This window comes from Aspergillus piperis (genome assembly GCF_003184755.1).
Source record: "Aspergillus piperis CBS 112811 unplaced genomic scaffold BO85scaffold_1, whole genome shotgun sequence".
NCBI lineage: Eukaryota > Fungi > Ascomycota > Eurotiomycetes > Eurotiales > Aspergillaceae > Aspergillus > Aspergillus piperis.
In genome coordinates, this window is record NW_020291591.1 from 353,476 (window position 1) to 380,926 (window position 27,451).

The window sequence follows — 27,451 nt, forward strand, 5'->3', positions numbered from 1 at the left end:
CGACTGGCCGATATAATCCTCAAAAAGAGCGTTGTCGATATCCTTCGCCAGCCATGCGTTCTCGTTCTCTGCCTCACGATCTCTTCTTCAAAGTGCCTTGCGGCTCTTCGTCGTTACAGCTCGCGAGATGCAGTGTCATGTTTATACATATGGCTTTTCGGTACGTTTCAGTCGGCGGGTCATATGTGATAGCCTTTCGCCCGAGCAAGTCCACCTTTTTTGGGCGTTAATGCATAGTTTATCCCGACGGGGGATCCCGTATTAGCATTTCCCAGGAAGCACCTATAGAGCCATGATTTATCTCTAACTATTCCAAAGCCAGTGATGCCACCCATTGGCTTCTCAATATGACTAGGACTGCACTGTTCTGCGAGTAACCTTTCGAGGGCCCCGCACTGCGCGGTCCATATCTTGGTCAGAGCTATTACGTCCATCGAGAACACCCTCGCCTGACTTCAGATCTCGGTCTTGGTCCAGTACAAAAAGCAGGCAAGGTAATCGCCCACTTCCCAGCTGGACTTGTCCCGCCCGATGGGCTGAGGTACTTCCTCCTACGCCCATTTCGCCTAGTTGCACCACTCCATTTAGCGAAAAAAAGAAGGGAAAAAAAAAAAAAAAAGAGAGAGAGAGAGAGAGAGAAAATGATAATGTCTTTGCTAACATAGAGTATGCGTGCAGTAGTCGAAACAGAGGGAAGGTTTGTTTCCATAAGTTTCCCTAAACATTGACGACTTCTCAATGGGCCTGTAGATCGAACTCTGCATCATTACTGTCGTTGTCAAACTTTCAATTTGATAGAGACATCCTCCATGGTATTATTGCTATTATCCTGTCCATCATTTGGTGTAACGAAGCATTAATCAATGCAAATCAAGCAGTCTTGATCTGGAACGACGCAAAAATACCGTACTGTTTCTGATGAACTTATGACTACACCAGTCGACTGAGCGTCGGTGATTGACCAAACAATTAGTATGCGAGACACGGAGAGACGGTGCAGTTGGGGGAGAGGATGGTCCTGAGAGAAATCGAAAGGCTCTGCCTCTATGGAGGTGGGGAGATGCTGTGCAAGACACTGGATTTGGGATGCACGGTCAGCATAGCCTCACAGTCACGCAGAAGAACGCCTTGAGGGGTGAAATAGTGGCGTGGATTGGAGAGTGCATCGCTCCTCGATTATCTTGCTGGGAGGACCATGACATGGCGTCGGAGTCAAGTAGTATTCATGCCTAGATAGGACAACTTTAAAGTTACCGTATTTTGTGACGCCTGTATTGTTAATACCGAAATAATCTTCATCTCCGTTACGAAAATAACCGGAGCAACTGCCAATTGTTTTTCGCGACAAGCTTTAAAGCTTATTTTATTGGCCGTCGCACGAAACTTATAGAGCCTCCTAGTAATACTTGTTCGGCAACCTGTCTACTTACTCTCCAAGACAACCCTTTCAGCCTTGCAAAAAGCCGCTACTGCACACTAGAAGCTGGCCAATCTCGCTTACAGTCATACGAATCAAGGCCCTGTGTTGTCTGGTGCCGCAAATCCAAACATGCAGATCATCATCTCCAGGTCGCATTATAATTGAGTAATGGTGAGGGGCACCATCGACTATTTTTACTCTGTGGCTTACTTGCATCGTTTAGTGACTCTTCCTTTCTCTTTCTATCTCCTATTGGAACAGATATCTCCTCCGTCGCCTGGCTTACTAGGCGCGATATATCGTTTTTGGTCTAGCGGTTAGTGCTTCGACATCTTCTAATCGCTAGGTATAGATAGTAAGCGTTGAAAAGGCCCGCCATTTCTAAAACGATTTATTTAAGTGGCGAAAGTTCTACGCTTTTCTTTTCCTTCGTCTCATTATATTCCCTCGGAAAGGCATGTCGTCTTCGAGCCTCAAATCATGGCTAACATGTTAAGTCCGTGTAATATGGGAATCAAGTCATAGACATGCTTTTCTACAAAGTTCTATGTACAAATGTTCGATCTTTAAAACGTCGTAGTATAAAAGAGAAAACAAGGAAATAAGGAAAGGAAAAGAACCCAACCGTCATAGAAAAGACAGTGAGGAAAGAGCGATCAACCTCTAGGAGCAAAGGATGAAAAAGTTCATTGGCTTCTTACCGATCAATAAGCATGTCAATCATGACCCTTCACACCAAAGGTTAGTGACTGAGTTGGGCAACTGCCTGGCAAACTTCTGCATGATAATGGCGTCAATTACTGTTTATGGCCCATTCAGCTGATTTCTATGCAACTATGAATTATGCCTTTATCCTAGAGAAAGACCCTTCCCCTTCTGCTGGCTGTTAGCAGCTCGGCAAGAGTACACTGGAAGTGCTATAAGCGTAGCTCAAGCTCAAGCTCATTGATTCAAACATTCTTACCACATCAACTAAACTGCCTCTGGCGCTTTGCATAATCTGTCCGTTGAACTCATCTCAATAGGGACATCCTTTCCCGAAATTCTTTCCCACTGCTGCGGTGATTGCCAGACGCCATTCTGCACAGTCGAAGATACATATTCAACAGGGCTTTCTTTGCTTCGGTGATTGCTACTCCAAAGTCGAGAGAAGTACGAGGCCACGCCACGTGGGTAGTAGCGCTCGATGAATCGAGGTAGTAAAAGCAAGCAGGAACATAAGAGGCCCACATTGCATTCGAGTACACTGTGATGTTTTCAAGCATGTCGTAAGTCAGCCTCGAAGTATTCGCACAAATTGTTAGATGCAATTCAAGTGACTTGGTGGACATACGCCCATATAGCTATGTCTGAAATATTCCAAGTCTTATCTGCACTGTCATAGAGGACATGTGTCTTACCCAGCCGAATCAGGCTAGTCACACAGGCACTGCGCATAAATTTGATTAGTTCGCAAGCAATACGAGAAAATTGCACACAAATGTGACCGCAACACGTACAGGATACCGACACTAAAGACGGCCAGTAATCGTAATCGCCGCCGCAGCGTCATGTTCAACCCTAGACAGGATCGAATTGGAAGCAAAAGGACATATAGGTCTGTCGATGAACTCAGGGCACCTGAAAGATAGGGCAGTATACTAGGAGGAAAACATTTGCCCTTGCCGAACTGGTTCCATGCGTGTGAGACCGGTGTACACTCGAATATAGTGACAAAGAAGAGGCCAATATGGGTGACGGATACAAAGATTATCCCCCCAATGATTAGATAACGCATTCTGCGATCTGGAGCGAATATTCGGTAATAGAAGAGGAGAAAGCTTAATTTCACCGCCGGGGTTAAAAGGAGGTAGATATATTGGGCGATCGTGAAGTACTGTGTAAAATCTCTTTCATCAGTATTATATCGCGAAATGTTTGAGCTGAGACAATGCAGACCTTTAGAGCTGGCACGAGCCAAGCCATCGGTTCATCCCACATATGTCGTCCAATTCCGTAGTGATAAGCTATAGACCACGTTCAGTATCAGCCTATAATCTTGGATTAGGTATTCCGTCATGGGGAGGAAGTTATACATTCGAACATTAGCCCAGAAAAGACTACCGTCAAACACTACGAACTCAGCGCTCTTGTCATACTAGTAAGAATATGTAGTGAACTGCTCTTGTACCTACCCAGGCTAAGACACAGAAGTCTGCCAAATCTTTCTCAGTATCACACCGGGAACAGTAGGGTTTGTTTCCTTGACTTACAGTCATCTGCCCCTAGTTTACATTTGAGGATCTTGACTCGTGTAAACAGTCGCATCGTAACCCCACAAGTGGCAAGCGTGAGGCAGACAGTATGGAGCGCAATATTTCCGCTCATATGATTGACAGGATTGATAAAGTTTGCCTGCTCACCAGCAGGAGGAGATATAACGCCTGGCCACTGCGTCGCCATAACGAAAGAAGGGAAGTGAGTGAAGTCTATGCCAAAAACTTGTGAGTGGCGGGAAGAAGTTGCAAGGTACAATCATTATATACGCCGATAGCTCAGGGGTAGGATGTCAAAAGAATTTGGAGTTGTGCATTTACTAATACAACTGGGGAGAACAGATGCGAAGACATACCGGAACCAACCAGATTAAAGATAAGAAAAAGCAATATGAAAAATGATGAGAGAAATGTAATATGGGGAAATAAAACGGATGGAAAATTATAAATATTGAATTAAAAGTTCCGAAAATAAAATTAGATAAAAAGGAAAGAAATTCTACCATAATAATACGGGGAAGGCGCGGCAGAGCAGACACAAGCAGTATGGAAGGGCAAAATCAAGAGGTCATCATACAGGGATCCCCTGCCTGTCGTTTGGGAAATTGGGGGCCACAATGTGATAGGCTGTACGTGCATGCATTAGTTCACGTAAGCTAACAGCTCTTTGTCCTCCAATCCTTAGCAGTACTGTCTCCTTGAACGTCTATTTAGTGTGCTTCACTAACTCCTGCATTTTCCCTCCTACCACCCTACCACCCGACCATCAACATGGCTGTTAACCTTTTGAGTATAGGTATTTCCCTGCTCGTAATTGTATGCATCTTCCTCCTCACCAGACTACTCTACTTTTATCCGAATAATACTGAAATCTATCTGCTTAGTACCCAATAAGCCGCATTATCTACAATGTGTTTTTCAGTCCATTGAGCCATTTACCCGGGCCAATTAGTTGGTCTGCCACCCGTTTGCCGTTCATTAGAGCGCTACTTCGGGGCACAATTGTTCATGACTTTGAAAGATTGCATCGCAAGTATGGGCCTGTTGTGCGTACCGCTCCCGATGAGGTCAGCTTTGCCAGCGGGGACGCTTGGACAGACATCTATGCGAGTCGGCCTGATGATCGCCAATTTCTCAAGGATCCCCTTTGGTGGCGAAGGCAGCCTGGCCAGCCTGATACTCTTTTGAGTGCGATCCATCCGACCAAACATTCTCGTATGCGTAAATTACTCGCACCGGCCTTCACTCCGCGTGCTTTGAGGGTGCAGGAGGCTGTGCTGCAGAGATATGCCTCACTTCTCGTCGACCGGATCAGAGACCAAGTGTCAGCCGCTGGCACAGACGGAGCAGTGATTGACATGGGTCCCTGGTTCAATTTCACCACTTTTGACATTTTCGGCGACCTCGGCTTTGGCGAGTCATTTGAGTGTCTACAGCACTCACGGTATCACCCCTGGATTGCACTACTATTTGGTAGTGTTAAGGCGGCCTCATTCATTGCGGCAGCGCGGTATTACCCCCCATTAGAAGCGCTACTGATGAAATGCATCCCCCGCTCGCTGCACGAAAAGAGTCAGCGCCATTACCGGCAAATCGTGGACAAGATCGACCGACGGCTTAGCTGGGAACTTCAGCGACCAGATATCATGTCTCACTTAATCGATGAGAATGGTCAAGTGGCATTACCACGGGGGGAGCTTAACTCGACCTTTATGATCTTGACAACAACGGGCAGTGAGACAACTGCTACGGTGTTGACAGGTATATTGGCCTATCTAGTCAATGAACCACAAATTCAGGAGCGCCTCATCCGGGAGATTCGCGAAAGGTTCGAATTGAGTCAAGACATCAGCCTGTCAGCAGCGGCGGATCTGTCGTACCTCACTGCAGTGATTCAGGAGGGTCTCCGACTGTGTCCACCCGTGCCGTGGATGCTTCCCCGCCAGGTGCCACCAGGAGGAAGTACTGTGTGTGGGACTTGGTTACCAGGCGGGGTAAGTCAAACAAACAAATCGCTGGGGGTCCCTCACCCCGTTTAGATATATGATCGACGTAAGCACTACTGACAACGAAAACACAACCATCTAGACCCCGGTTTCTCTGCAGGCTTACACCCTCAATCGCGACCCCTCTCGCTTTCATGCAGCCTCGTCCTTCGTTCCCGAGCGATGGCTTGCGGATGCGTTGAACAACCCTAACTCACCCTTTTATCACGATGACCGTCAGGCGGTGCAGCCGTTCAGCATGGGGCCACGGGCTTGCCTAGGTCAGCACCTGGCATGGGCAGAGATGAGGTTGATCCTCACCAAATTACTGGTCAGCTTTGATTTCGAGGCGGAAGAGGGGAAACACCTGCAATGGGAAGAATTGCGGACCTTCTTGTTGGTGGAGAAGCGACCCTTGGAGGTGCGAGTGCGGCTGGCCCCGGTGGATTGACATCCGTCTTGGTGGGGCTGAATCCTTTGAGCTTGATCCAGCTTGTTTCTACCTAAGTGTACTCGCCGTTACATTACTTGTAATGGTTCTTTGCAAATTTTGGTCAGAAAAGTACGAAATACCTCTCTTCTTTAGCACCTATCAACCATCTGGCCTTGATACTAGACTCATTTTTTTCATACTATTCCGTTTTCCAGTGATGTGTGGAATGTCTTCTAGAATATTGGAAAACGTTTTATAATGTCTTCTACATGTCTATCTGACAACCTCAGGGAAGGTAATACACGTGCCAAATTACCAGTAATAATGTAGCGTGCTCTCTCACGTACTGCGCTACATAGTGCTTCAGAGTCACCTGAACAAAATGTGACATGGAAAGATTACAAAACCAATAACATAAGTATGTCAGATCACACCGATCTAGCACAGCGCACAGATATCGTTTTACATCCTGAACGTCCAAAGCCTGGACCCATAAACTTCTTCCACCATTTACATAGCCGCACATGGTTATGTCCTGGACTAAGGGAAAGGCTCCCTCAAAGCTTAGGCACTTTCTTTAAGATCCAATCATATTCAGAGTTCTCAGAAAGCTTTCCCCTCCTTCGAGGCTTATCGAAACGACAGCCTTGCATCCTAAGACCATGCCTATCATGTCGAAGGCATATTTCGCAGGACGATTAGCTTGACGAAAGCGGGTGCACTGCCCACTTGAGGTATCGTCCAATAATGTCGATTCAGTTGAAGAGCCATAGTCCAAACTACCATGGCCCCAAAGCCCCTTCTTATACATCGACTTGAGACGAGCAAAATATAGGAGCTTCTCTTCGTTCCACAGCATTATCTTTTCTATTGATTATCACTTGGATATGTTCTCAATGACACTACTCGCAGATGCACCTATGCACTTGGCTGTCCTGGCCGCAATGGCAATGACATATTGGCTATCCATCGCGGTCTACCGGTTGCACTTGTCTCCTTTAGCCAAGTTTCCAGGGCCAAAGCTCGCCGCCCTGACTGGGTGGTACGAATTCTATTTCGATTATTGGAAAGAAGGCAAGTATATCTTTGAGATTGAACGTCTACATCAAGTCTACGGTATGTTCTTCGGCATTTGAGAAACCTCTTGGATCGTGGTTAGTCTAAGGTGGCACGTTTCCAGGACCGATTGTGCGAATAAACCCCGATGAGCTATCTATTCATGATCCTGTATTTTACAACGAGGTTTACGTGACGGAGAGTAAGAGGCGGACGAGCCATTATGACGTGTTTTGCAAAGGGATTGACTTCGACGGTAAGTAGTAATCTTCGCCAGATGGAGACCCAATAAGTAGGACACTGAGATGTGGACCATTTCCAGGATCGCACCTTCTTACGGTTGATCACGACTTGCACCGCAAGCGGAGAAAGCCTCTTGAGCCCTTTTTCTCCCGGATGGGCATATCTCGCTTACAAGATATGCTGGCTGCAGTTGCCTTGAAGCTGGAGGGGCGTCTCCGCGAATTTGAGGGAAGGCACAAAGTGATCCGACTCGATCATGCCTTTTCGGCCTTTTCAGGTGATATCATCGGAAGGATCTGTCTGGATCGTGACGACGCTGGGGATGAGTTTCTGGATCACCCCGATTTTGCACCAGACTGGTAATATTGATTACCATATCACGGAGTATGTGCTTCGCCGCAAAGAGCTAAACGGGTCTGCAGGTACAATCTGATCCATAATCTTGTCCGTTCACTTCCGCTATTCACCGGCTTTCCTTGGATTGTTCAGTAAGTGGATATGCTAGACTTCACACTGTTGCATGCTATGCCTCGTGATACGGTTTGGCTTTTGGCTACTGGCTGACTGGACGATTGTGTTAGGCTAGTAAGCTACGTCCCTGAAGGGATTCTGCTAAAGCTCTTTCCGCAAGGGCAAGTCTTCAACACATTCAAGACCGTAAGGAGCAACCTCCTCTCTTATGACACCCCGTCAACCCCTCATTCAATGTACATCTGCGGATACTGATGTGCTGCTGCATTAGGTTGCGCTGCGTAACATCACCCGCATCTTGAGTGACAGCGAAACAAACAAAGAACACAGGAACAACACCTCGTTATTCCATCACATTGCCAGAAGCGAACTGCCCGAGTCAGAGCGATCTCCTGAGAGGTTGGCCAAGGAAGCGCAAGTTTTACTTGGGGGCGGAACCGCTAGCACGGCCCGGACCATCGGTTTCGCCTCCTATTACATTCTTTCTAACCCACAGATTCGGTCGCGTCTCCAAGAGGAGCTGCGAGAGCTCATGGCTGAGTGGCCCGACCGGGTCCCCAGCGCAAGTGAGCTAGAGAAACTGCCGTATTTGCAGGCCCTCATCAAGGAATCCCTGCGCCTCAGTTATGGAGTCATGCACCGGTTGCCTCGCATCTCGCCCGACATTCCCATCCAGTACAAGAACTACACAATACCCGTCGGGGTCAGTTAACTCTTCCGTTCCTGCGATCATAGGCACCTAGCATTCCCCTATTGTTCTTTCTGAGATTATCATGCTGAGAGTTCCATTGCCTTATAGACACCTGTGGGAATGTCAGCTTATTTCATGCATTCCGACCCTGTGGTCTATCCCGACCCGAAGGTCTTCCGTCCTGAGCGCTGGCTCGGGTCCATTGACCCAGCCATGCATCAGCAATACGTGCCATTTTCTCGCGGATCACGTAACTGTCTCGGTCAGAAGTACGTTTCTCTCCCGCCTTGATAAGGCCCCTCGACCTTCTGGTTCCTTTACTTGGGTATACTGACCGAGCAAATCGTCTCGAACATGATAGTTTGGCCATGGCAGAGATGTCACTTATCCTAGCTGTGCTCTACCGGCCTAATGGACCCAAGCTGGAGTTGTATGATACGGACGAAAGCGATGTGATTCAAGCACACGATTTTGTAATCCCACTCCCTAAAATCACGACTAAGGGAGTCCGGGCACTGATTCGTTGAGATGTGGCTCTGTCCGCGGTGGAGACAGCCTGTGCTTACAATGCAACCGCTATTTGTTAAACGGAACTCCTACACATTCTTGTACACCTCAGATTAGTGCTAGAGAACCTCACTAAATCAATTCAAAAAGATAACAAAAGAAGTAAATGTGAAAAAAAAAAAAAAAAAAAAAAAAAAAAAAAAAAAAAAAAATCTAGACGATTCCCAGTTAGCTGGGCATGATAGAGGTCCATATCTGTTCTAGGGTTACTTTTCTGTGAGCTACGAGGCTTCTCCCCTTGAAGAACACCTCAACTGCCACCAAGAAGTGCACCATGGGGGTGACACCACTACAATCAGAGATCCAATTAGAACAGCTTTAATCTCCCTCTGATACATCAGCTAATACTATAAATCACACAATCTACCTAATACTGAAGATAAAGAGTCTAGTCTCTTTGCTTTTTGAGTGGTCCATATAGCAACTTCCTATCGAAGAGTAGACATACGGGCCAAGTAAGTGGGGGTCAGATATTACTACCTGAAGAGGGGTGATCAAGGGACAAACAAATTCAGCATTGGTATGAGAATTGCCAGCGTTATCATTCGTGGAAATTTAGTATCCTGATCTGACTCCATTAGTAGCCAACTGCTATCTAGAACAATACTAAGAGGTGCAACAGAATACATTCGATGTTGATTGACATCACGCAATATTAGTTATTGTGATTCATTTTCAGAGGTATTTAACAAGGGTATAACCCGGCTCATGCTGTTTGCTCATAGTAATGTTAGCGTCTATCACCTTAGCGCTTTAACCACCGAAAAATAGACGAGGCTCAGCTGTCACTGACAGGTACATACTCGGGGCGGGGTTGCCTTTTCCCTTGGTCTGATTCCTTACTTTACCATTCCAACCTTTTTATTTCTTCTACTACCTACCGTTTCCCTCGTAATTTAATGTCATTTCTGTCTGAACTCTTCCAAATTCGCTTCCTAAATGTGCAGTGAATTCACACACCCTCAATGAAAATGATGTCAGTATCCAGATCAATTTGCATCAGTACTGGCTCCACGATCGACTGTGCTTTTGTAAGGCAAAACGTTGGCAAGGCACGCCCCGAGGGGTGGTATTTCCATTTTCGGATGGTCCTAGTGTTGCTTAGTGCCCGTGGCATCATTTCATGCATTTTTAGGGCGGAAGGCTTAGCCGGGGCCCTGGCTTAGTATACACAAGTAGAATACACATTCTGTACGATGCATTGTAACAGTAATACTCGGTCAAGACCTGTTTGGAAAAAAAAACGCCGACACCTAGTACTGATGATAACCCTTGTATGCAGCCTTGTACATCTCAGAAAGACCTTCTGTGTCCGTCGAGAATGTTCATAGATTCTTACATTATTTCATCGCATGTGGGAGGGGCCAGCGTGCATAGCCTCATCATGGCCTAAGGACTCCGGACACAATGGCAAGGATTAAGGGATATAAATCAGATCAAGTTCTGTTGCAATATGATCCCTCAACCACATAATTCCTGTTTCTGTCTGAAAGCACATTCTTTGACCTCTCTCAAAGTGTTTCAAGAAAAGGCACATATACTTCACACTCTTCTCAACGATGGACCAGCAGTTCTCTTATGAGGCCAGTCGCGACAGTTACGATGATCGGGGTCTTGCGCATGGCATCCCACTGCGGGTGCACCGAGAAGGTCATCGAGAGACCAAGGGTGCCCTTCGTGCCCAGGCAGACTGGAACCGTCTTGTAAGCCCCATCAAGGGCTATAATGGTGGGTTGGGGCACAAGTACAGTTTCATGCAGGTCACTGTACCGGGTTGCCTTCCTGAACGCCTGGAGATTATCTCTTATGCCAATGAATTTGCTTTTCTATACGACGGTGAATATCTATCTGTCTTCCTCTCATTCTCTTTTGTTTTTTCCTTCATGCAGGATATGTGATGCTTAGGAAACAGAAACTGACAAGAAGTGGCTGTGTGTGTATCGTAAATAGATGAAATGGAAAGGCTCATTGACCATGGCCGGGTAAGTCTTTTTGCTCTTTGTCCATTGCACATGTCAAAAACAATATGATATGAGAACTTACTCAGGCAACTTGATATCCAGGACCCCGCTCAATCGCATGCGATGGTAGACGCGTTCGGCGTCCCTACCAGCGGATCGGAAGAACAGCCATTGTCATCACCATCATCCTCTACAACATCATCACGAGCGAATCGGCTGCAGGCACGAGTTTTTAAGGAGATGATCACGATCGACAAGCCGAGGGCTATCACCTCGATGAAAGCCTGGTCGACCTTTCTGCAGTTGGCCTCTCGCAGTCGCGCGTGTCCGGCGCGGACGCTCCGAGAATATTTGCCGATGAGAATCATCGATGCAGGAGAGTTGTAAGATTCAACCCCCCCATCCTCTATCCTAATGACATTCGTCTCCTTTCGACGGTGCTTTCTATCACATGGAATCAGTATCAACTTTCCCATTAACCTTGTATGTCTATCATTTGCACACAGGATTTGGTTTGGAACTTTGACCTTCGGCATGGCTCTGACAATTCCGGAGGACGAATTGGAAATTTGCATGGAACTAGCCCGTCCAGGCTACGCGGCTATCAGCCTCACTAATGATTTGTTCTCGTGGCCGAAAGAGCGGCAGGATGCGGTACAGGCCAAGGTCGACTATGTTTTCAATGCGGTCTGGATTATCATGGAGGAGGAAGGTCTATCTGAAACGGCCGCCATGCAGGTGTGCGAGGGCGAGATACGTCGCTATATTGCCGAATATGAACATATAACATGCAATGCGCACCGGCAGCAGAAACTTTCGCGAGATACGCTGGCATATTTGGATGCTGTACGGTACAGTCATGTAGGGAATCTTGTGTGGAGTATCTACTGCCCGAGATATCGAATGTAGCTAGTTGGACTGTGTGTCATAATTCTTAGGTCGTTGATGATTTTTGTTTGGCCGTTGGATTTTACTGAAGTAGACTTTTTGAAAAGGAATGCTATACAATGATAGTGGATTTGCATCTGTAATCTAGATACAACTTGTTGTATTCTATCATTGAGGTAGCACCTACAATAAACATCTAGAAATGCCTCTCAAGGACAATAAAATAGGAGGAAAGAAGTGATGATATTTGATGCACCATGGCTCGGCATCATATGCCTTTAGGCAACCTCTCTCGTTTGATACATTGTTGTTTAAAACATACTGGTAATTATCAAATCGTTATTACCTGTAATAAACTCAGCCAGCATCATCATCACTGGTGCTTGGCGACCGGGGGTGTCCTTGTATTGACCAAACATATAACTAACGGCGGTGGGTTTCAAGTCAACAGAATGTGAATTCCATTCCATTGCGAAATCATTTTCTATCCACAATATCATTGTCTTACCTCAAGCACTCCCGGCCATTCTTCCGAATCAACTCACCCATAATGGGAGCCCAATTTTCACAGTTCTTTCCCCCTCGCCCGACATTCACTTTATCTGACGTCCCTTCGCAGCATGGGAAAGTCATCATAGTGACGGGAGGCGCATCGGGGATCGGGCGGGAGCTGGTGTGTATGCTCTATGAGAAAGGGGCGACCGTCTACCTGGCGGGTCGCTCTGAGTCCCAAACCCAGGCCACTATTCACTCCATCCAAGCAAACCATGCCGCTACCACCCCCAACTCACCCGCGGGCGAGCTACATTACCTTCCGCTACATCTGGAAGATCTCACTACGATCAAGTCAACGGTTGCTGCGTTTGCCGCGCGGGAGAGTCGGCTGGACCTTCTTGTGAACAATGCGGGTGTCTCGCAGCCGCCGCCCGGCAGTGTATCAAATCAAGGTATCGAGCTTCAACTCGCCACGAACTGCCTGGGCCCGTTTCTTCTCACCCAGCTCCTGCTTCCCTTTCTCAAGGCGGCGGCGATCAGCGGATCCAGTGAAGAAGGCACTACAGCACCTCGTGTGGTCTGGGCCAGCAGCCAAGTCGCTGAACTCTCCGCGCCTCCGGAGGGAATTGTACTGGCCGAGCTCCGCAATCCGCCACTCAACCAGCCCGTGCGGAACTATGTGACCTCCAAGCTTGGCAACTGGTTCCTGAGCGTCGAATTCGCTCGCCGGTATGGCGGGAACGATGGAGCAGTGGGAGAAGGACGTCGACGACGACTAGTCAGCGTGGCGCAGAACCCCGGCGCGGCCAACACAAATCTCTTTCGATATGCGCGTTGGACGAGGATTTTATCTAGGCCATTGCTACACAGTCCTCGACTTGCCGCTCATACTGTGCTCTACGCTGCATGCGCAGAGGAGCTGAACCGACCAGAACACAATGGCGCGTATATCATCCCATGGGGGAGAATTCATCCCGGGGTGGCCGCTGCGCTGGCATGCCATTTGGCACCGGAAGACGAGGGCGGCACGGGCCGCGCCCGGGAATTCTGGGAGTGGTGCGTGGAGCGTACACGGGACTATTTATGAACCTCTTATGTTAGAAGCAACATTGGTTCGGTGAGTAGGGTAGATACTAGTTAATTCCTCCTCGTTGTACAACTGTTGGAGCGCAAGCCTCTTGTGTAACTTAGCAGGCAAATTTGTCTAGATACTCAGTATGTGAGGAAGCACAGTTCTCATGTTGAAAATATATATATATATATTTTTCTGCGATATTAATGAAAGATAGAGGTAAGAAACAGTACTACACAAGCCTTTACTACTATGTCATCTTTCGCGGTATAACCTTCATGCCTGGCGAGTAACACCTGCTTCTCTTATTCACAAAGACAACATCGAGCAGAAAACATAAGAGAGAGTTAAGTATATCCGTATAATCTACAAAGCGGGTGTTGAACCACATTGCTGCGGATGTGTACCATTCGAGTGGAGACGCAGAACATGGATGGGTTGGACGGTGAAAATCTCCCAAGGTTGTTAACATGTTGCATCTCGGTATGAAAGTGGTAAGGAGCTTTATTCTGCGCTGGTTGTGGTTATGGTCGTATAGAAAGTGCGTGGCGGATACACCAATCTTCTGGGAAACCATTAACTAACAGAAATTAGCAAATAGCTTTTACTAGACTAGTCAACACCCTTATTAATTAGGAACATGAAACCATTGTACCGTCCCGGACGAGAACTCAGGTCTAGAATTTCTTCTTCTTCTTCTTCTTCTTCTTCTTCTTCTTCTTCTTCTTCAGCAGTGAGTGATGGCAATGCAATGATTTCGCCGGGAATAAGTATCCATATCTTTGGTCCAAATAACAACTCTTGTCTCCAGCACGGATCCGATGTCCGTCACTCGTGTCTACTTCTACTTGGGAGTAATATCATAGACTTGGTAAATGAATAATATATCTAATGTATACTACTGCTACTTAGTGTACTTAATCCTGTGCCAGGTCGAGTTTTCGACGCTTCCCAAGGGCATTACGTAGGAATAATGCGTTCCCGCTTGAGACGCTGCGCGTCGGAGTATCGGTTCCCCATCTCTCGTCATCTGCGGAAAGGCTCAGTGGGCTCTTTTTGTCCTCGCTCAGTCAGGTTGTCCGGTCGATTTCAGGCCGTAGCCACTGTTGAATTTCAAGGTTGTCTTTCTCGACCCTGGACACGACTTGCACTTCAAAGAGTCGTTCCTGCAGGTACTTAACGTCCATAAGGTCTTTGCCGTCTGATGGGTAACTTCCACTGGATTCTCCTCGTCATCTGTGGCCGTGTTGATTTGCCAGAAGCTGGCCTCAGCAAGAAGTACAACCTGGCTTACTACCTTAGCCTTTCATATGCCCTTATGAGACTGCCTTGGGTCAATGACACATTTCTTGAGGGTTTCAAGTCAGGAATTGTTATGGAAGGTGGCTTTGATGCTTCTGCGAGTGAGGTATGGATCGGCGCAATGGTGACTCCTAGGTCAAACTCCGCTCCTGACTCGGGAGTGTGGACACTGGTACGTCGAGTAATAAGCATATAAAGCCCATAGATGCAGCCAACCTTCGCTTGAAGCTTTACTATCTGGGGGTGATCCCCTCGAGTAGTCCTTGTTGGAACTTAGCTGCTGATTAGAATGCATCAAGGCTGCAGCTTAGGACAAGCCTGCTGGTCGGGGGCGGGCAGTGATTGAGAGCCTATATTCCGTGTCCCAAACCCCCAACTGTACAGTAAAGCCGCGGAGATCGTTATTAATGCGGTGCTAGAACGAAAGCTGCTGCATCGTCATGTTGCGCTTGCAGTATTGTTGCGCCAAGTCTGATCGGCCCTATCACCTATCTCCTACTCTTTAGCCATCGAGTTAGGCAGTCATGACATTGCTGCATAAGATACCCAGTCTGAGAATCCTTCAGAGAACTCTAGAATCAGTCAACGCCCCAGGCTTTATGTAGATATTATGCAGGCGCTTTTTGTTGATGACAAGCCGCAAGAAGTGTATATGTAGACCACGGTTTTGACAATGTTGTAATGCACTGAACGTCACTTGCCCCTAGGCTTTCTTCTTGATGCTTAAGCATTTTGCGAGTAGGCTTGAAACTGTGTCTTTGTCGCCGCTATTCCAGAGTATCCGCGCTTGCTTTTGCTACCCTGGTACAGGTGGTCACCCAAGTCGCAAGCTGCATAAGGATAATATGGAATAGAGATTGAGTGTCATAGTGTTGTAGCAAGCGTCTGGACTAGTCTTTTCTTCATCAGTCCAGGGAAACGAAGTGCCCTATACGACTTATAAACTGTTGGCAGACCATTTTGAGCCCCAGAAAGAATCTGATTTATTGTTTGGCGTGTCCTAGAACCACCGATCGATTTATTGTGCCTTATGCTCGGACAGGATACAATCAAAGTCTCTTCTCGTAGAGCGAAACTGTTTCATTCACGAGAAGGTCGTCTCTGTATTCGTATCGACATATTGTCTAGCTCTTTCGACCAGGTTCAAGGATGTTCACGGCCCGAACGCTGGACAGTGTTTCCGGTCGCACTGATGGGGGCATAGTTGTTTAATCTATTGCACTATATTTGGTTTTGGTAGGTGATCAGGATACGGATTTCCCCGCATATGACTTGACTGTGGACAGTCTTCGAGACGTCAAGCTATCTTTAAAGGATACTATTAAGCGGTGCTAGTCTTATAGTTCGGAAGGTTCGTTTTGAGTTCGATTTGGACAAGCAAAGGATCATCGACGAGCTAGGTCTTCTCCACGTCTCAGGATCTTCAGCCCTTATGTCTGACGATAGATTGGAGATTTTCGACATGCCCCTTTCCAGTCGCCAGAAAGGTGCTTGTTGGCAGACACGGCAAGTATGTAGTCTGTCATATGTAGATTCAATCTATGCAGCTGGAGATGGATGTGATCAACCAGGCTAGTCAAGATATCTCCTGCCGTAGCTTAGATGTGTTCATATGAGATGAGTGATGATAGAGAGAATATAGCAGTTCACAGAAAGTAATTCGTGAGTGAATAGCGTGTTGTGCTTTGTCAAGAGAGAATGAAGGAAGAGGAAGAAGAAGCCCACGCTGGCGCCGGGGCGATGGCTTTTATAGGTAAGCCCTTAGCAGGGCCAGTGGAGCTATTCGCCGACTAAGCAAGAGTGATAGCCTCAAGATGGTTAGTGAACGGGACCTACAGAATACCTGGTGAACGGGCACTACAAAGCGATGTGCATATTTCACGTTCAGCAACTATGCATCGAAATTCCATGGTTAACAGACCTAGTCTATTCCTATAAAACAACCGAGGTGAATGAGAATGAGATAGCATCAATATAATACAGATAATTACAAAAAAACATCACGCTGGAGCCCGTCACGCCTGGTCATATCAATGCACTTATTGCCGGCTTGCCTGCGCGGCCCTCTGGCGCTGCAGCTCCATGGCCCTCAGATGAGCCTCGCGACGGGCATGGTTCCGCTCCTCGCGCTTCCACGCCTCCTCCTCAGCACGCCGTCTCTCGTAGTCCTCCGCCAGCTTGCGGTCCTTCTCGCTGAGTCGGGGGCCCGCGGAAACAGTTCCATCCGCGTTCTTGGTGGGACCACTGCCCCGGTACTCCTCAACCTTCTTCTGCATCTCATCCTTGAGCTTTGATCCAGTCTCCTTGACTTGTCCGATGGTACGGTCAATGAGACTCAACCTCTCGCGTTCCGCCTCCTCAGCAGCCTTCTGGGCGGCCTCCTTGTCAGGTACTTCGTTGATCAAGCGGAGGCCATGGTTATCGTTTTTTTGCTGTTCGTCGGGCTTCGGGACGTTGTGATCCACTAAGGTGATACCGGCCATCCTCCGGAAAGTGGACGAGCTAAGCAAGTACGTTTGCCCCAGAGCGAACACACTGGTGGTCATGAAGTAGAGCTGAAGGGCACCAGGGAAATTGGCCATGAACAGGAACGAAATCGCGGGCATGCCGTAGAGGAAAATGTTCTTGAAAGCGGAGTCTTTCATTTGGTTCATACCGGTCTCTCCTCCTTTCTACAAGCAACTGCATTAGCTAGACGTTGGGAAAGAAAAGGCAAAGTTCCGCACCTTGAGAGTGTGATGTAGGATAACTGATCCAATTAAAGGAAGAATGTAGTAGGGATCGGAAACAGTAAGGTCCTGAAGCCAGCCAACGTGTTCCGTGGTCAGGCCGGGCACCGGCAGACTGCACATGTTGTTGACGACACGGTAACAACCAAAACCGAAGGGAATATGAATCATCGGGATCATTGCTTTCCAGGGCTTGATACCGTGATCCTTGTGCAGCTGGCTCAACTCCGCCCTCTTCCGTGTCGCCTCCATCAGGTCATTCTTATAGTTGGCCTGAACCATCTCCGTCCGAAGCGGCGTGGTGAGGTGCTTGATGTTGTTGAGCTTAGTACTGGTGTCCGCAGCCATAAGTGTAGGGTACAGAAGGCCCAGACGAATGAAGAGACCGGTTGCGACAATCGCACCCCACCAGGGGAGACCACCCATGATGTGGAAGTGCTCAACGCTCCATTCGATCATGGACGAAAAACCCCAACCGAAATCCAAGCCCAATTGCTTCAAATATCCAATCTGCTCCGGGATCGCATTGATATCAGCCGCGGTCAGATCATTGAGGTTGACTTCTCCTTGGGGTGCGAGAGAGACTTCACTGGCCGCCGGGACCGAGGGAGTAGTCGATGAAGGAGCCGAAGAGGTGGAATTGAAGCGAGCGGCGGCCACTCCGGTGATCGCAGTGGCAGGCCGCCAGGAGCGCGTTCCAAGCAGTGTCGGCTTGGATTGACCATATGGGACGGCGGTTCTCAGGGTCTGCGGACGGAATGAGGACATCTGTAGGGCAAAGTCAACAATCTCGTACTCGAGCCGACAAGAGATGACTGCGGCGGAGGACAAACCGATCGGCTGGAACGAGAGAAGGCATACAACCGTTGCCGGGCCACGGCGGGCAAGACGCCGCGTCCACTGAGACCAGTCCCTCCCAACATGGCGAGAATTGGTATGAAGGTGGATGAGATGAATTGGGGAATCGAATCGGAGTTTGGGGAAAATCGCGGAGGCTTTTCGGGACGCTTTTTCGGCGCCAAGCCTGCCTTTTCTGCCGGGCGGAAATCCCCAATTCATTCCTACGGAGTCTCGAGCGGTCTAGTCTTCGCTATGAATTTAGGCCGATTTAACATCCATGTGGCTATTCTCAAGAAACCCAAATCTTGTCAATGTGTGAGAGGTTAAATTCGAGGTGGTTCGCCAGACGCCATCCAGTCAGACCGATTACTGATGCTTGCTCTATGTACACTGTAACCCCCTGATGCGCATTCATGCCACCCTGCAAGCGACAAGAAATGAACTGTTTTGATGCCACTTTACCCGTACATGCCAATATCAATCGGGCGTGATGAGATATCTATATGGTCCGCTAGTACTCCATCTGGGTCTACTCTAGAGACGTAGCATCCTTCAGTCCGGCCGCCCTAGTCCCCCTCCGTTGCGACGGGATGTCTCGCACCTCGATTCCGGGCCCGACAGGTCTCGAACGCCGATGCATAGGGAAGACCTAATATGAACATTTGGTTAGTGTTATTGAACCATAACGAAAGCCGGCTTCGAACGAAGGACCGGGGGCGAGTCTACGCCCCTGTCTATCAAACACAGATTGTCATCGTACCTTTGTCCCGGACCAGCCGAGTCGATAGGCTGCTTCATGTGCAAACAACTCGCCAAAACCCAGCATCAAGCCATTTACGAATGGAAGAACGAGGTTAATGGCAGCTCCCCGCAGGATACTCCAGATGGTCGGGGGCTTGTAGAGGATCAAGGGGGAGCTCGAGGAGGATGACTGAGAGCCGGAGATGTCATGATTGGCCGAATAATTCTCAGAATCTGAGTGGACAGTCAGTCCTGATTCATACAGCTCCCTCGAGCTGGAGAGGTCGGCGGCCATGATGCGGGGAGAAGGCGATCAACAGGGAAAGGAAACTGTCAAGGACGGGGCTGGAAATTTAAAAAAGCCCGTCTGTGACTGCGAAAAACAATCAGCAAGTTGATAGACGCGGGGATACGAAGGGCACCAACTGAATGGAGGGGAATTCGGCGCTGGATGAGGTCGGTCCCTTGGGGTTGGCTGGATTGACGATCTACACCTGACCTGCAGAAGCCGTTATGTAAGCAGCCTTGCCCTCGCGTTCGCTATAGCAACAACCTGAAGAGACAGCCTCCAGGGTCGTGTGATAAAATCAAGTAAAGTCAGACGAGCAGTCAAGTATGAGAAGCAAGTGAGGGTGCAGCCAAGGAATGAAAGGAGTGAAGTCACTACTTTCCGTCACGGAATATCCTCTCATTGATGGTTCGCCTGGGGATTCCTCAGGCACCAGCGGAAGATCCCCTCTTCCGGATGACCAATCAGGCAACAGTGACGTACCGTTATTGGGTCCCTTCAGCTTCGTGAAGAGCTACAATAATACGAACCACTGCATCTTCCACGTCCCTGACATTCTCCGCCTTTCTTCGATAGTTTTTGTGCTTTTCCATCTTCGAATCAGTGCTGGACTGCGAAGCTTCACAAAACACAACACCAACCATCACAACGTGTGCAGTGCCGTCACGGTCGATTTACATCCAACATGGAGCACAACGCGGACCGCGATGAGATTGTCTCTCAATTCTGCGCCATGACTAGGACGGATCCTCATGAGGTATATGATAATGGTCCTATCTCTAGCTATGGTTGCTAATTACATTTCTTCATCTCAGGCGCAAGGCTATCTGGCAGCCAACGAGTGGGATCTCGAAGCCGCAGTCACCGAATTCTTCGCCGAACAAGATGAAGCCTCACAGGATACTGGCGCAGCTGGTGGTGGTCGCCGACTCGGCGCTGAATCGGAACCCTCTGCCGGCCGTTCACTTGGTGGCAGCTCCTCTCATTCCCCCTCCACTACCCCGCAGCCCTCGTCCCGCAGGTCGGCCCCGAAAAAGAAGTTTGCGACCCTGAACGATTTTGCGTCGGGTGGAGGGGAATCTTCCGAGGAAGACGATGCAGTGAACCAAGACTTCTTTGCTGGCGGTGAGAAGTCGGGCTTGGCTGTGCAGAACCCCGATGATATTAAGAAGAAGATCATTGAAAAGGCCAAAAGGTGAGGAACTTTGGATAAGCTTGATTGTTCAAGGCTGACACATTGTAGGGCTCAGCCTCCGCCATCGGACGAACCCACCAGAAGGTCTTTCTTTACCGGCACCGCACGTACCCTTGGTGGTGATGAGGCTCCCAGCAGAGTGATCGAATCCCCCAGTGCACCTGTTTCGCAGACACCGCAGCGCGTACATAGAACCCTACACTTCTGGTCTGATGGCTTCTCTGTTGATGATGGAGAGCTGTTCAACTCCGATGACCCCGCCAACCGCGAGATTCTCGAGGGTATCCGCCAGGGCCGTGCCCCGCTCTCGATTATGAATGTGCAGGCTGGTCAGGAGGTGGACGTGGAAATCAAACAACATGATGAGAAATACGTGAAGCCCAAGCCTAAGTACAAGCCCTTCTCTGGGGCTGGACAGCGCCTCGGCAGCCCCACGCCTGGTGTGAGAGCACCTGCGCCAGCAGCTGCCCCTACTCCCAGTCAGTCCACCGAGCCAGCCAAGCCGGACATAGATGAGTCGCAGCCGACGGTGACTCTCCAGATCCGCCTTGGAGACGGCTCACGGCTCACTTCCCGGTTCAACACCAGCCATACCATTGGTGACGTGTACCAGTTTGTGACCGCTGCCAGCCCTAGCAGCCAGTCGCGTCCCTGGGTATTGATGACTACGTTCCCCAGCAAGGATCTCTCCGACAAGAGTGTTGTGCTGGGTGATATGGCGGAGTTTAAGCGGGGCGGCGTGGTGGTACAGAAGTGGCAATAAGTGCGGTGGTATAGTCCTGTTGGGTATAGAGGTGTGCATACGCTCGGTGCAATTTCTCACAACGTCAGGATTTAGTGATAGGCATTTTAGGCATAGATATGAGTTGATGAGAAGCAGCTCCCGAGTTATGTCATGAAATGATACAATGATGATCAGTAATGAGCAGTCTAGGGTTGATATTAGTACAAGAAGTCCAAGCTGCAGACTCATACTCATGTAGAGAGTAGCACAGCATCGCTATACACAGTATGTTCTGCAGCATGCATGCATCTCGTAGACATAGATAGCAGTGACTGAGTGAAGTACTAGTGATATCTCCGGACCGGCTGGATTGATAAGCAAAACTCCGCGGAATGACGCAGAAAAAAAGCCCACCCGAAATCGGCTCGCCATCGCCATCCCCCAGACCTTCACCTACTCCTCCAACTCAACCAGATACCCCAGGTCCAAATTAGAGGAAGATACTCAAGATGCCTCTCGATGGAGTCAAGAATGTTGTGCTGGTGAGTATCACTCTCTATATTACCTGAACTTCAGCTTCCCTCCAGCTCCAAAACCCATTGCGACAACCCCTCCTCTCTTATCGATAACAGCGCGCAACTGCACACAGCATGGATGAATGGCCATGTCTACGCATACAATGCGCGCACACATCTTACCTACCTCTCCGTCCATCCATCCATCCATCCATCTCTACTCCAACGCTATCCCTCGAACAAACAAACTAACAATCTGATCCCCCAGGTCCTCTCCGGCAAAGGCGGCGTCGGCAAATCCAGCGTAACGCTACAACTCGCCCTCGCGCTCACCCTCCAAGGCAAATCCGTCGGTATACTAGACATCGATCTCACCGGCCCCTCAATTCCCCGTCTAGTCGGTCTCGAGGACGCAAAAATCACCCAAGCGCCGGGCGGTTGGCTTCCTGTCCCCGTTCACCCTTCCACTATCACCTCCACCTACTCCTCACAACCAGACTCCTCCTCCACCACCACCACAACGACAACAGAAAGCACCATCAAGCACGGCTCCCTCCGGTGCATGTCCCTGGGCTTCCTGCTCCGATCCCGCTCAGATGCCGTAATCTGGCGGGGGCCCAAGAAGACCGCCATGATCCGACAATTCCTCTCGGACGTGCTATGGAATGAAACCGATTACTTGCTTATTGATACGCCTCCCGGAACGAGTGATGAGCATATTGCTCTTGCGGAGCAGCTTTTGACGCTTTGTACGATTGATGCTTCTTCGTCTGCGAGTGGATTGCCTCGGCTTGCTGGCGCGGTGCTGGTTACTACGCCGCAGGCGGTGGCTACGTCTGATGTACGGAAAGAGGTGAATTTCTGTGTGAAGACGAGGATTCCGATGTTGGGCGTGGTGGAGAATATGTCCGGGTATACGTGTCCGTGTTGTGGGGAGGTGACGAATTTGTTTTCGAGTGGTGGAGGCCAGGTTTTGGCGGAGGAGATGGGGGTGAGGTTTTTGGGGAAAGTGCCGGTTGATGTTGGGTTTGGGGAGTTGGTGGAGGGGAAGGTTGGTGGGGAGGAGGAGGATAGTGAGGATGAGGATGAGGATGAGGGGGGAAGTGCTGGGAAGGTAGATGGGGAGAAGAAGGAGGAAGAGAAGGATAAGAGGCCGCTGGTGGAGAGGTATCGGGAGTGTTGGTCGTATGCGCGGTTCGAGGAGTTTTCGAAGACGTTGATTGCGGAGATTGAGGGGTGATGATGTTGATGGAGTTAGTAGTATATATAGGGGTTACTGTTAGAGCATGTGTCATGGGTGGCGTCTTTTGGCATGGATGTAGAGTGATACGAGATCATGATTTACTACTATGAAAGAAAAGTACTGTTCTGTTGCTCATCAATGTGGGTGCCATAGTCATCAGTCATTATATGTCGTGGGTAGCATCGCTGCCTAGTAATTCTGCCGTGTATAGATAACATCGTATATCATATCATAATCATCATCGCCACCGTTCCTCGTCATTTCATACATCACGCATTTGAGATAGTTTGGTCTCGTTCGAGCATCGCTCGTAGTCGCATCTCAGCTGTTGCCTGTCTTGCCTCGGAACCAGCAGCTACGGCACCATACTGTAGCCAGCTTAGAAGCGCCTGCACCTCGGCTACCAGGGACGGCGGAATCCATCCCCTATATCCAGCGCTGGAATCCATAGCGCTAGGACCGAGAAGCTCCTGGCCTCGCGGGACCTCCGAGGAAGAGGTTGCGTTGGCTTCAGCCTGGGCATCAAGCAAGACCTCGGATACAAGAGCTGGAGTAAGAATATTCGAGCCCGACTGTGTCTGCGTGCCTAACAGTGTACGGCCGCATGAATTGGGCTTGGAGGCAAATTGCCTCGTAGGAAGTGCCCCCAACGCGGGTTCTTCGGCCGGCGCATGCAATGCCAGAGGAGATCTTGGGGTACTGGGCGGGGCCTGGCTGGACGAGCCGGCCCCAGAAAACGGAGTCCTGAAAGGAAACCCTGTAGATGGTCGTCTGCCGTCCCAGTGTCGATACTGAGATAAGGACGAATGATCACGTCCATCGGCGACACTATTCTCGTCGTCGTAGATAACCACGTTGTCGCTTTGTCTTTCATGGTCGGAGCTGGCTTCTTCGACTGTCACCAGACCTCCCGGGGGCGCCCGGATCTCGCCCAGAGGAGCGATATGACTTCCATACTCATTCGCCAGACTGAGTCTGCTGCGGCCGCAGATTTCTCCGATCGAGTCTAACGTCTGGCGAATATTCGGCTCGATAGCTCGCAGTATGCCGTCTATGCTAAAGTCTTCCTCCGATGGGAGAGCAGGCCCGCGTCGCTGGCTTCTTGAGCCACCGATGAATGGGAATGAGCGCCGCGAAGGCATCGTGGTAGCAGTGCTGGAGGTGTCATGAGGGCCGCCCGAATATGCCCTAACCAGCACGGGCTGCGATGCCGACGTTGAGGGTCGCGAAGTAGCTGACCGATTATGGTTTCTCCAGGATGAGGTCCCGGGAGTCCCATTCAGCTGACGTAGCGTAGTGGTACGTTGCGCTCGAGAGGACTCATCTAGCGCGGGTTCATAGCGATAGGGAGCAGTTTGTTGCAGAGGACGGACGGTCTCGACCACCGGCGAGGCATGCAGAGGGTTCAGCTGCGACCATCTCCGGCGTGGCAAAGCGGACGAGGACGATGGAAAAGCGTCCGTGTGGGCGAGCAGCCTGCCGGACCTATAATCCATCTCCGTTCAGGGCAATGCGATGCAGGCTGTGACGCAGCAGCGGAGCGTAGACGGGGATATGACCACCCGCAACGAAACAACACCACCACCACCGGAGTAAAAACCCCGCCTTCCGGCCAATACGCAACAGCAGCGGCAGATCGGCTGGCAGCAGGGAAGGCGATCAAGCGCCTGTCAGACAACAAGTTCTCAGTAGCGGCTGGCGGCGGCGGTGGACGGGCAGACAACGCAGGACACGTATCACGCTCCAACGCGTCGCTCCACGGAACACAGATGCATGGACTCAGCAGGCCAACGAGCTGGCATGATCGGGGAGGCAGATGACTGTGGATCGGGCCGGGATTCAAGAGGCGATGATGCAGCGAAGAAATCCAGAAACTATTCAGAAAAGTGGCTGGTCTCAGGTTGAAGCGGGCGGAAACTGGGGACTCGATACCCGAAAGGGGAAACACTAAGCTCCAACAATCATCATCATCGTCGGTGTCGTCTTTCATCCATCTCCAACCCGTTGGTAGTGTCCTTCGCGCAGTGGTGACCACCTCGACGCTTGTCTCTTAGGGTTTGTCGGAAGCTGCATATGGTGCGGTTGATACTTTAAAAGTCACCCCTTCAAGATGAATAGGTTTCGCGTATGCTATATTCCCTGTCCGGCCGAACCCTTCTTCCTTCTTCACCCACCCATTCGTTCTCCCGCCATACTTCAGTGAAACTGATTGTTATGCGCTTAGTTTGGCGACTCCGATGAGTCTGCGTCCGAATTCGACGATGACACCTCCGGATTGCCCTTCCCCGAGCCTTTATCCCGTGCTTCCTTCCTCTCCCCCGACTTCGACCCCGCGGCGTACCTATCCTCCCTCACCAATCGACACCAGAGCCTCGAGGACTTGCGACAAGAATTACGGGATTTGGATCAATTACTCAGTCGAGAACTCCTAGATTTGGTCAATGAAAACTACCAGGACTTCCTATCCCTAGGGAGCGCATTAAACGGTGGGGAGGAGAAAGTCGAGCAGGTACGGGTCGGCTTGTTGGCATTCCAGCGTGATGTTCAGTCCATACGGGATAAGGTGGAAGCCAGACAAGAGGAGATGGTAGAGTTACTGAAAGAGAAGAAGCGCCTGAAGACGCAAGCCAATGTTGGGCAGGTCTTGCTGGACTATGCGGATCGAGTCGAGGAGCTGGAAAGGAGATTAATGATCGGAGACACTCCCCGGCCTACTCAAGATGGTACCCCGGGCGAGTCCGATTCAGACTCCGATTTGATCGAGAGCGACAGCGACGATAGTGACGAGGATGAACTGCCTAACGGCGCAACTACTGCGTCGCTCGTTTCCCTCAAGACGCTCGAGCGTCATATCCAGAAGTATGTCTACTTGACCAAGCTGTCCTCTCGGATAGGTGACAACCATCCATTCCTACAGAGTCAACAACCGAGGATGTCGAAAATACGATCTGCAGTGCTCTTGGATCTGAAGACGGCCCTGGAGCAGGCCAAGCAGGCGGGCGACAAGCGGGATACGAAAACGCTGGCCGTATTGCGTCTCTACAAGCTCATGGGAGAGGACACTACTGCCGTATCGGCACTCAAGAATCTGAAGTCCTAGAGGACCTCTAGAGCTAGGCAGTGCCATTTTGCATAGCGCCGGCGTTGGGAGATTTACTTTTGCTGGTTCCGAGTGAGATTTGAAAAAATACCATTATACACCGTAACCTTCCTAATGAAACATATTCTGTACACCCATGAACTTGAAGACGCTAGAGACTATTTTACACGCCCTGCAAAGCGGCAGATTCGGGAGAGGTCTCCGACCTGAATTCTCCGCTCAGACTGAAGCCGGGACCGTTGGTCGAGCTCAGGACCTAAGGAACGTTAGAGAACAATACCGGTTGCAAGCGCAACGCAAGTCGGCGACTTACCACTTCGTACACCTCCTTGGTTACGCGGTCGTTAAGACCGGCCGCATCCTTCTTGATCTGGTCGATCGTTGCGCGCAGGTTGTCACGCAATTGCTCGGGGGAGAAACCGAGCTGGCCAACGGGGACACGAATGACAGCGTCACGCTCGCGGTAAATGGTACCACCACGCAGCATATCCACACGCACGGCAATATCTTCGACCACAGTACCCGTCTTGACGCTGGGCATCAGGCCCCTGGGACCGAGGATCCGACCCAGGCCAGCCTTGTTCAATGCATCCAAACTATCCGGGTGGCAGAGACAGCGGTCGAACTCGATCTTGCCGGCCTTCACTGCATCAAAGACCTCCTGCTCACCCACCAGGACTGCTCCAGCCGCACGAGCTTCCTTCTCATGGCGGGTTCCGGGAGGGCACACGACGCAAATTCGGGACTCGGTCTGAACGGAATGGGGGAATCGAAGCATGTTGCGAATGACGGGGCCGTCCCTCCTCGTCTTCAGGCGGACGTGGACCTCGTATTTGGAATTGGTTGGCTCGCGGCCAACTTCGAATGCACGGAGATATCTGCGGTGAAGATCGACGCAATCAGTGAAAAGGTCGATTGAACCACGACGACAATAATACAAACCTCATGGCATCACATAGCGCAAATTGTTGCATATCCTTAAGATCCTTCTGCTTGAACTCTCTCGGACCCTTCTTTCTCTTGGTGGTCTTGTCTCCTCCCTTCACCTTGCGCGCCTGGGCAGCGGTGCGCACCTGCTGCAAGCTGGGCAAAATAGGCGCAATTGGGCTCGGGCGAAGAGCAGGACGACATGACGACAAGATTCCCCGTGCCGCAGAGGGCATGAGGGAGCTGTAGGAGGAAGCCATGGCGATGAACTCCGAATGAGCTTGACAGCGCCGGGAATGTTTTCTGGTC

At 49.9% G+C, this 27,451-nt stretch overlaps 11 protein-coding genes across 11 annotated transcripts; 6 read left to right on the forward strand and 5 right to left on the reverse strand.

Moving 5' to 3' along the window:
- Nucleotides 1-2,146: 2,146 nt before the first annotated feature.
- BO85DRAFT_443963 (uncharacterized protein) lies at nt 2,147-3,991 on the reverse strand. Its single transcript, XM_025658910.1, has 7 exons — nt 3,673-3,991; nt 3,595-3,614; nt 3,496-3,532; nt 3,359-3,426; nt 2,920-3,296; nt 2,754-2,849; nt 2,147-2,666 (listed from the first exon to the last, which is right to left on the reverse strand). The coding sequence occupies exons 1-7, from the start codon at nt 3,860-3,862 to the stop codon at nt 2,393-2,395; spliced, it is 1,062 nt and encodes a 353-aa protein (XP_025520545.1). The 5' UTR covers nt 3,863-3,991; the 3' UTR covers nt 2,147-2,392.
- A 414-nt stretch (nt 3,992-4,405) lies between these two features.
- On the forward strand, nt 4,406-6,388 carry BO85DRAFT_386081 (cytochrome P450). The gene is made up of 3 exons (XM_025656620.1): nt 4,406-4,491; nt 4,560-5,669; nt 5,764-6,388. Exons 1-3 carry the CDS (start codon nt 4,447-4,449, stop codon nt 6,109-6,111), a joined length of 1,503 nt encoding a protein of 500 aa, XP_025520546.1. The 5' UTR covers nt 4,406-4,446; the 3' UTR covers nt 6,112-6,388.
- A 243-nt stretch (nt 6,389-6,631) lies between these two features.
- On the forward strand, nt 6,632-9,205 carry BO85DRAFT_409736 (cytochrome P450). Its single transcript, XM_025657445.1, has 8 exons — nt 6,632-7,209; nt 7,274-7,405; nt 7,472-7,751; nt 7,815-7,880; nt 7,974-8,049; nt 8,135-8,566; nt 8,663-8,823; nt 8,916-9,205. The coding sequence occupies exons 1-8, from the start codon at nt 6,981-6,983 to the stop codon at nt 9,079-9,081; spliced, it is 1,542 nt and encodes a 513-aa protein (XP_025520547.1). The 5' UTR covers nt 6,632-6,980; the 3' UTR covers nt 9,082-9,205.
- Nucleotides 9,206-10,474: 1,269 nt separating this feature from the next.
- BO85DRAFT_443969 (terpene synthase family protein) lies at nt 10,475-12,100 on the forward strand. The gene is made up of 4 exons (XM_025658911.1): nt 10,475-10,957; nt 11,072-11,103; nt 11,185-11,465; nt 11,589-12,100. Exons 1-4 carry the CDS (start codon nt 10,681-10,683, stop codon nt 11,989-11,991), a joined length of 993 nt encoding a protein of 330 aa, XP_025520548.1. The 5' UTR covers nt 10,475-10,680; the 3' UTR covers nt 11,992-12,100.
- A 291-nt stretch (nt 12,101-12,391) lies between these two features.
- BO85DRAFT_443971 (short-chain dehydrogenase) lies at nt 12,392-13,738 on the forward strand. Its single transcript, XM_025658912.1, has one exon. The coding sequence runs from the start codon at nt 12,521-12,523 to the stop codon at nt 13,550-13,552; it is 1,032 nt and encodes a 343-aa protein (XP_025520549.1). The 5' UTR covers nt 12,392-12,520; the 3' UTR covers nt 13,553-13,738.
- Nucleotides 13,739-16,715: 2,977 nt separating this feature from the next.
- BO85DRAFT_443974 (membrane insertase OXA1) lies at nt 16,716-18,424 on the reverse strand. The gene is made up of 3 exons (XM_025658913.1): nt 18,402-18,424; nt 17,566-18,336; nt 16,716-17,511 (listed from the first exon to the last, which is right to left on the reverse strand). The coding sequence occupies exons 2-3, from the start codon at nt 18,334-18,336 to the stop codon at nt 16,879-16,881; spliced, it is 1,404 nt and encodes a 467-aa protein (XP_025520550.1). The 5' UTR covers nt 18,402-18,424; the 3' UTR covers nt 16,716-16,878.
- Nucleotides 18,425-18,663: 239 nt separating this feature from the next.
- On the reverse strand, nt 18,664-19,802 carry BO85DRAFT_515258 (TOM13-domain-containing protein). The gene is made up of 3 exons (XM_025664774.1): nt 19,576-19,802; nt 19,169-19,522; nt 18,664-19,057 (listed from the first exon to the last, which is right to left on the reverse strand). The coding sequence occupies exons 2-3, from the start codon at nt 19,442-19,444 to the stop codon at nt 18,938-18,940; spliced, it is 396 nt and encodes a 131-aa protein (XP_025520551.1). The 5' UTR covers nt 19,445-19,522; nt 19,576-19,802; the 3' UTR covers nt 18,664-18,937.
- On the forward strand, nt 19,663-23,171 carry BO85DRAFT_464677 (Mrp/NBP35 ATP-binding protein). Its single transcript, XM_025662001.1, has 5 exons — nt 19,663-20,195; nt 20,254-20,633; nt 20,682-21,378; nt 21,854-21,899; nt 22,157-23,171. Exons 1-5 carry the CDS (start codon nt 20,124-20,126, stop codon nt 23,110-23,112), a joined length of 2,151 nt encoding a protein of 716 aa, XP_025520552.1. The 5' UTR covers nt 19,663-20,123; the 3' UTR covers nt 23,113-23,171.
- A 60-nt stretch (nt 23,172-23,231) lies between these two features.
- BO85DRAFT_443978 (uncharacterized protein) lies at nt 23,232-24,961 on the reverse strand. Its single transcript, XM_025658914.1, has one exon. The coding sequence runs from the start codon at nt 24,609-24,611 to the stop codon at nt 23,385-23,387; it is 1,227 nt and encodes a 408-aa protein (XP_025520553.1). The 5' UTR covers nt 24,612-24,961; the 3' UTR covers nt 23,232-23,384.
- Nucleotides 24,734-26,352, forward strand: BO85DRAFT_443979 (COG2 family protein). The gene is made up of 2 exons (XM_025658915.1): nt 24,734-25,240; nt 25,340-26,352. Exons 1-2 carry the CDS (start codon nt 25,226-25,228, stop codon nt 26,213-26,215), a joined length of 891 nt encoding a protein of 296 aa, XP_025520554.1. The 5' UTR covers nt 24,734-25,225; the 3' UTR covers nt 26,216-26,352.
- BO85DRAFT_443980 (mitochondrial 54S ribosomal protein uL1m) lies at nt 26,289-27,445 on the reverse strand. The gene is made up of 3 exons (XM_025658916.1): nt 27,158-27,445; nt 26,529-27,093; nt 26,289-26,471 (listed from the first exon to the last, which is right to left on the reverse strand). The coding sequence occupies exons 1-3, from the start codon at nt 27,400-27,402 to the stop codon at nt 26,379-26,381; spliced, it is 903 nt and encodes a 300-aa protein (XP_025520555.1). The 5' UTR covers nt 27,403-27,445; the 3' UTR covers nt 26,289-26,378.
- Nucleotides 27,446-27,451: the final 6 nt, after the last annotated feature.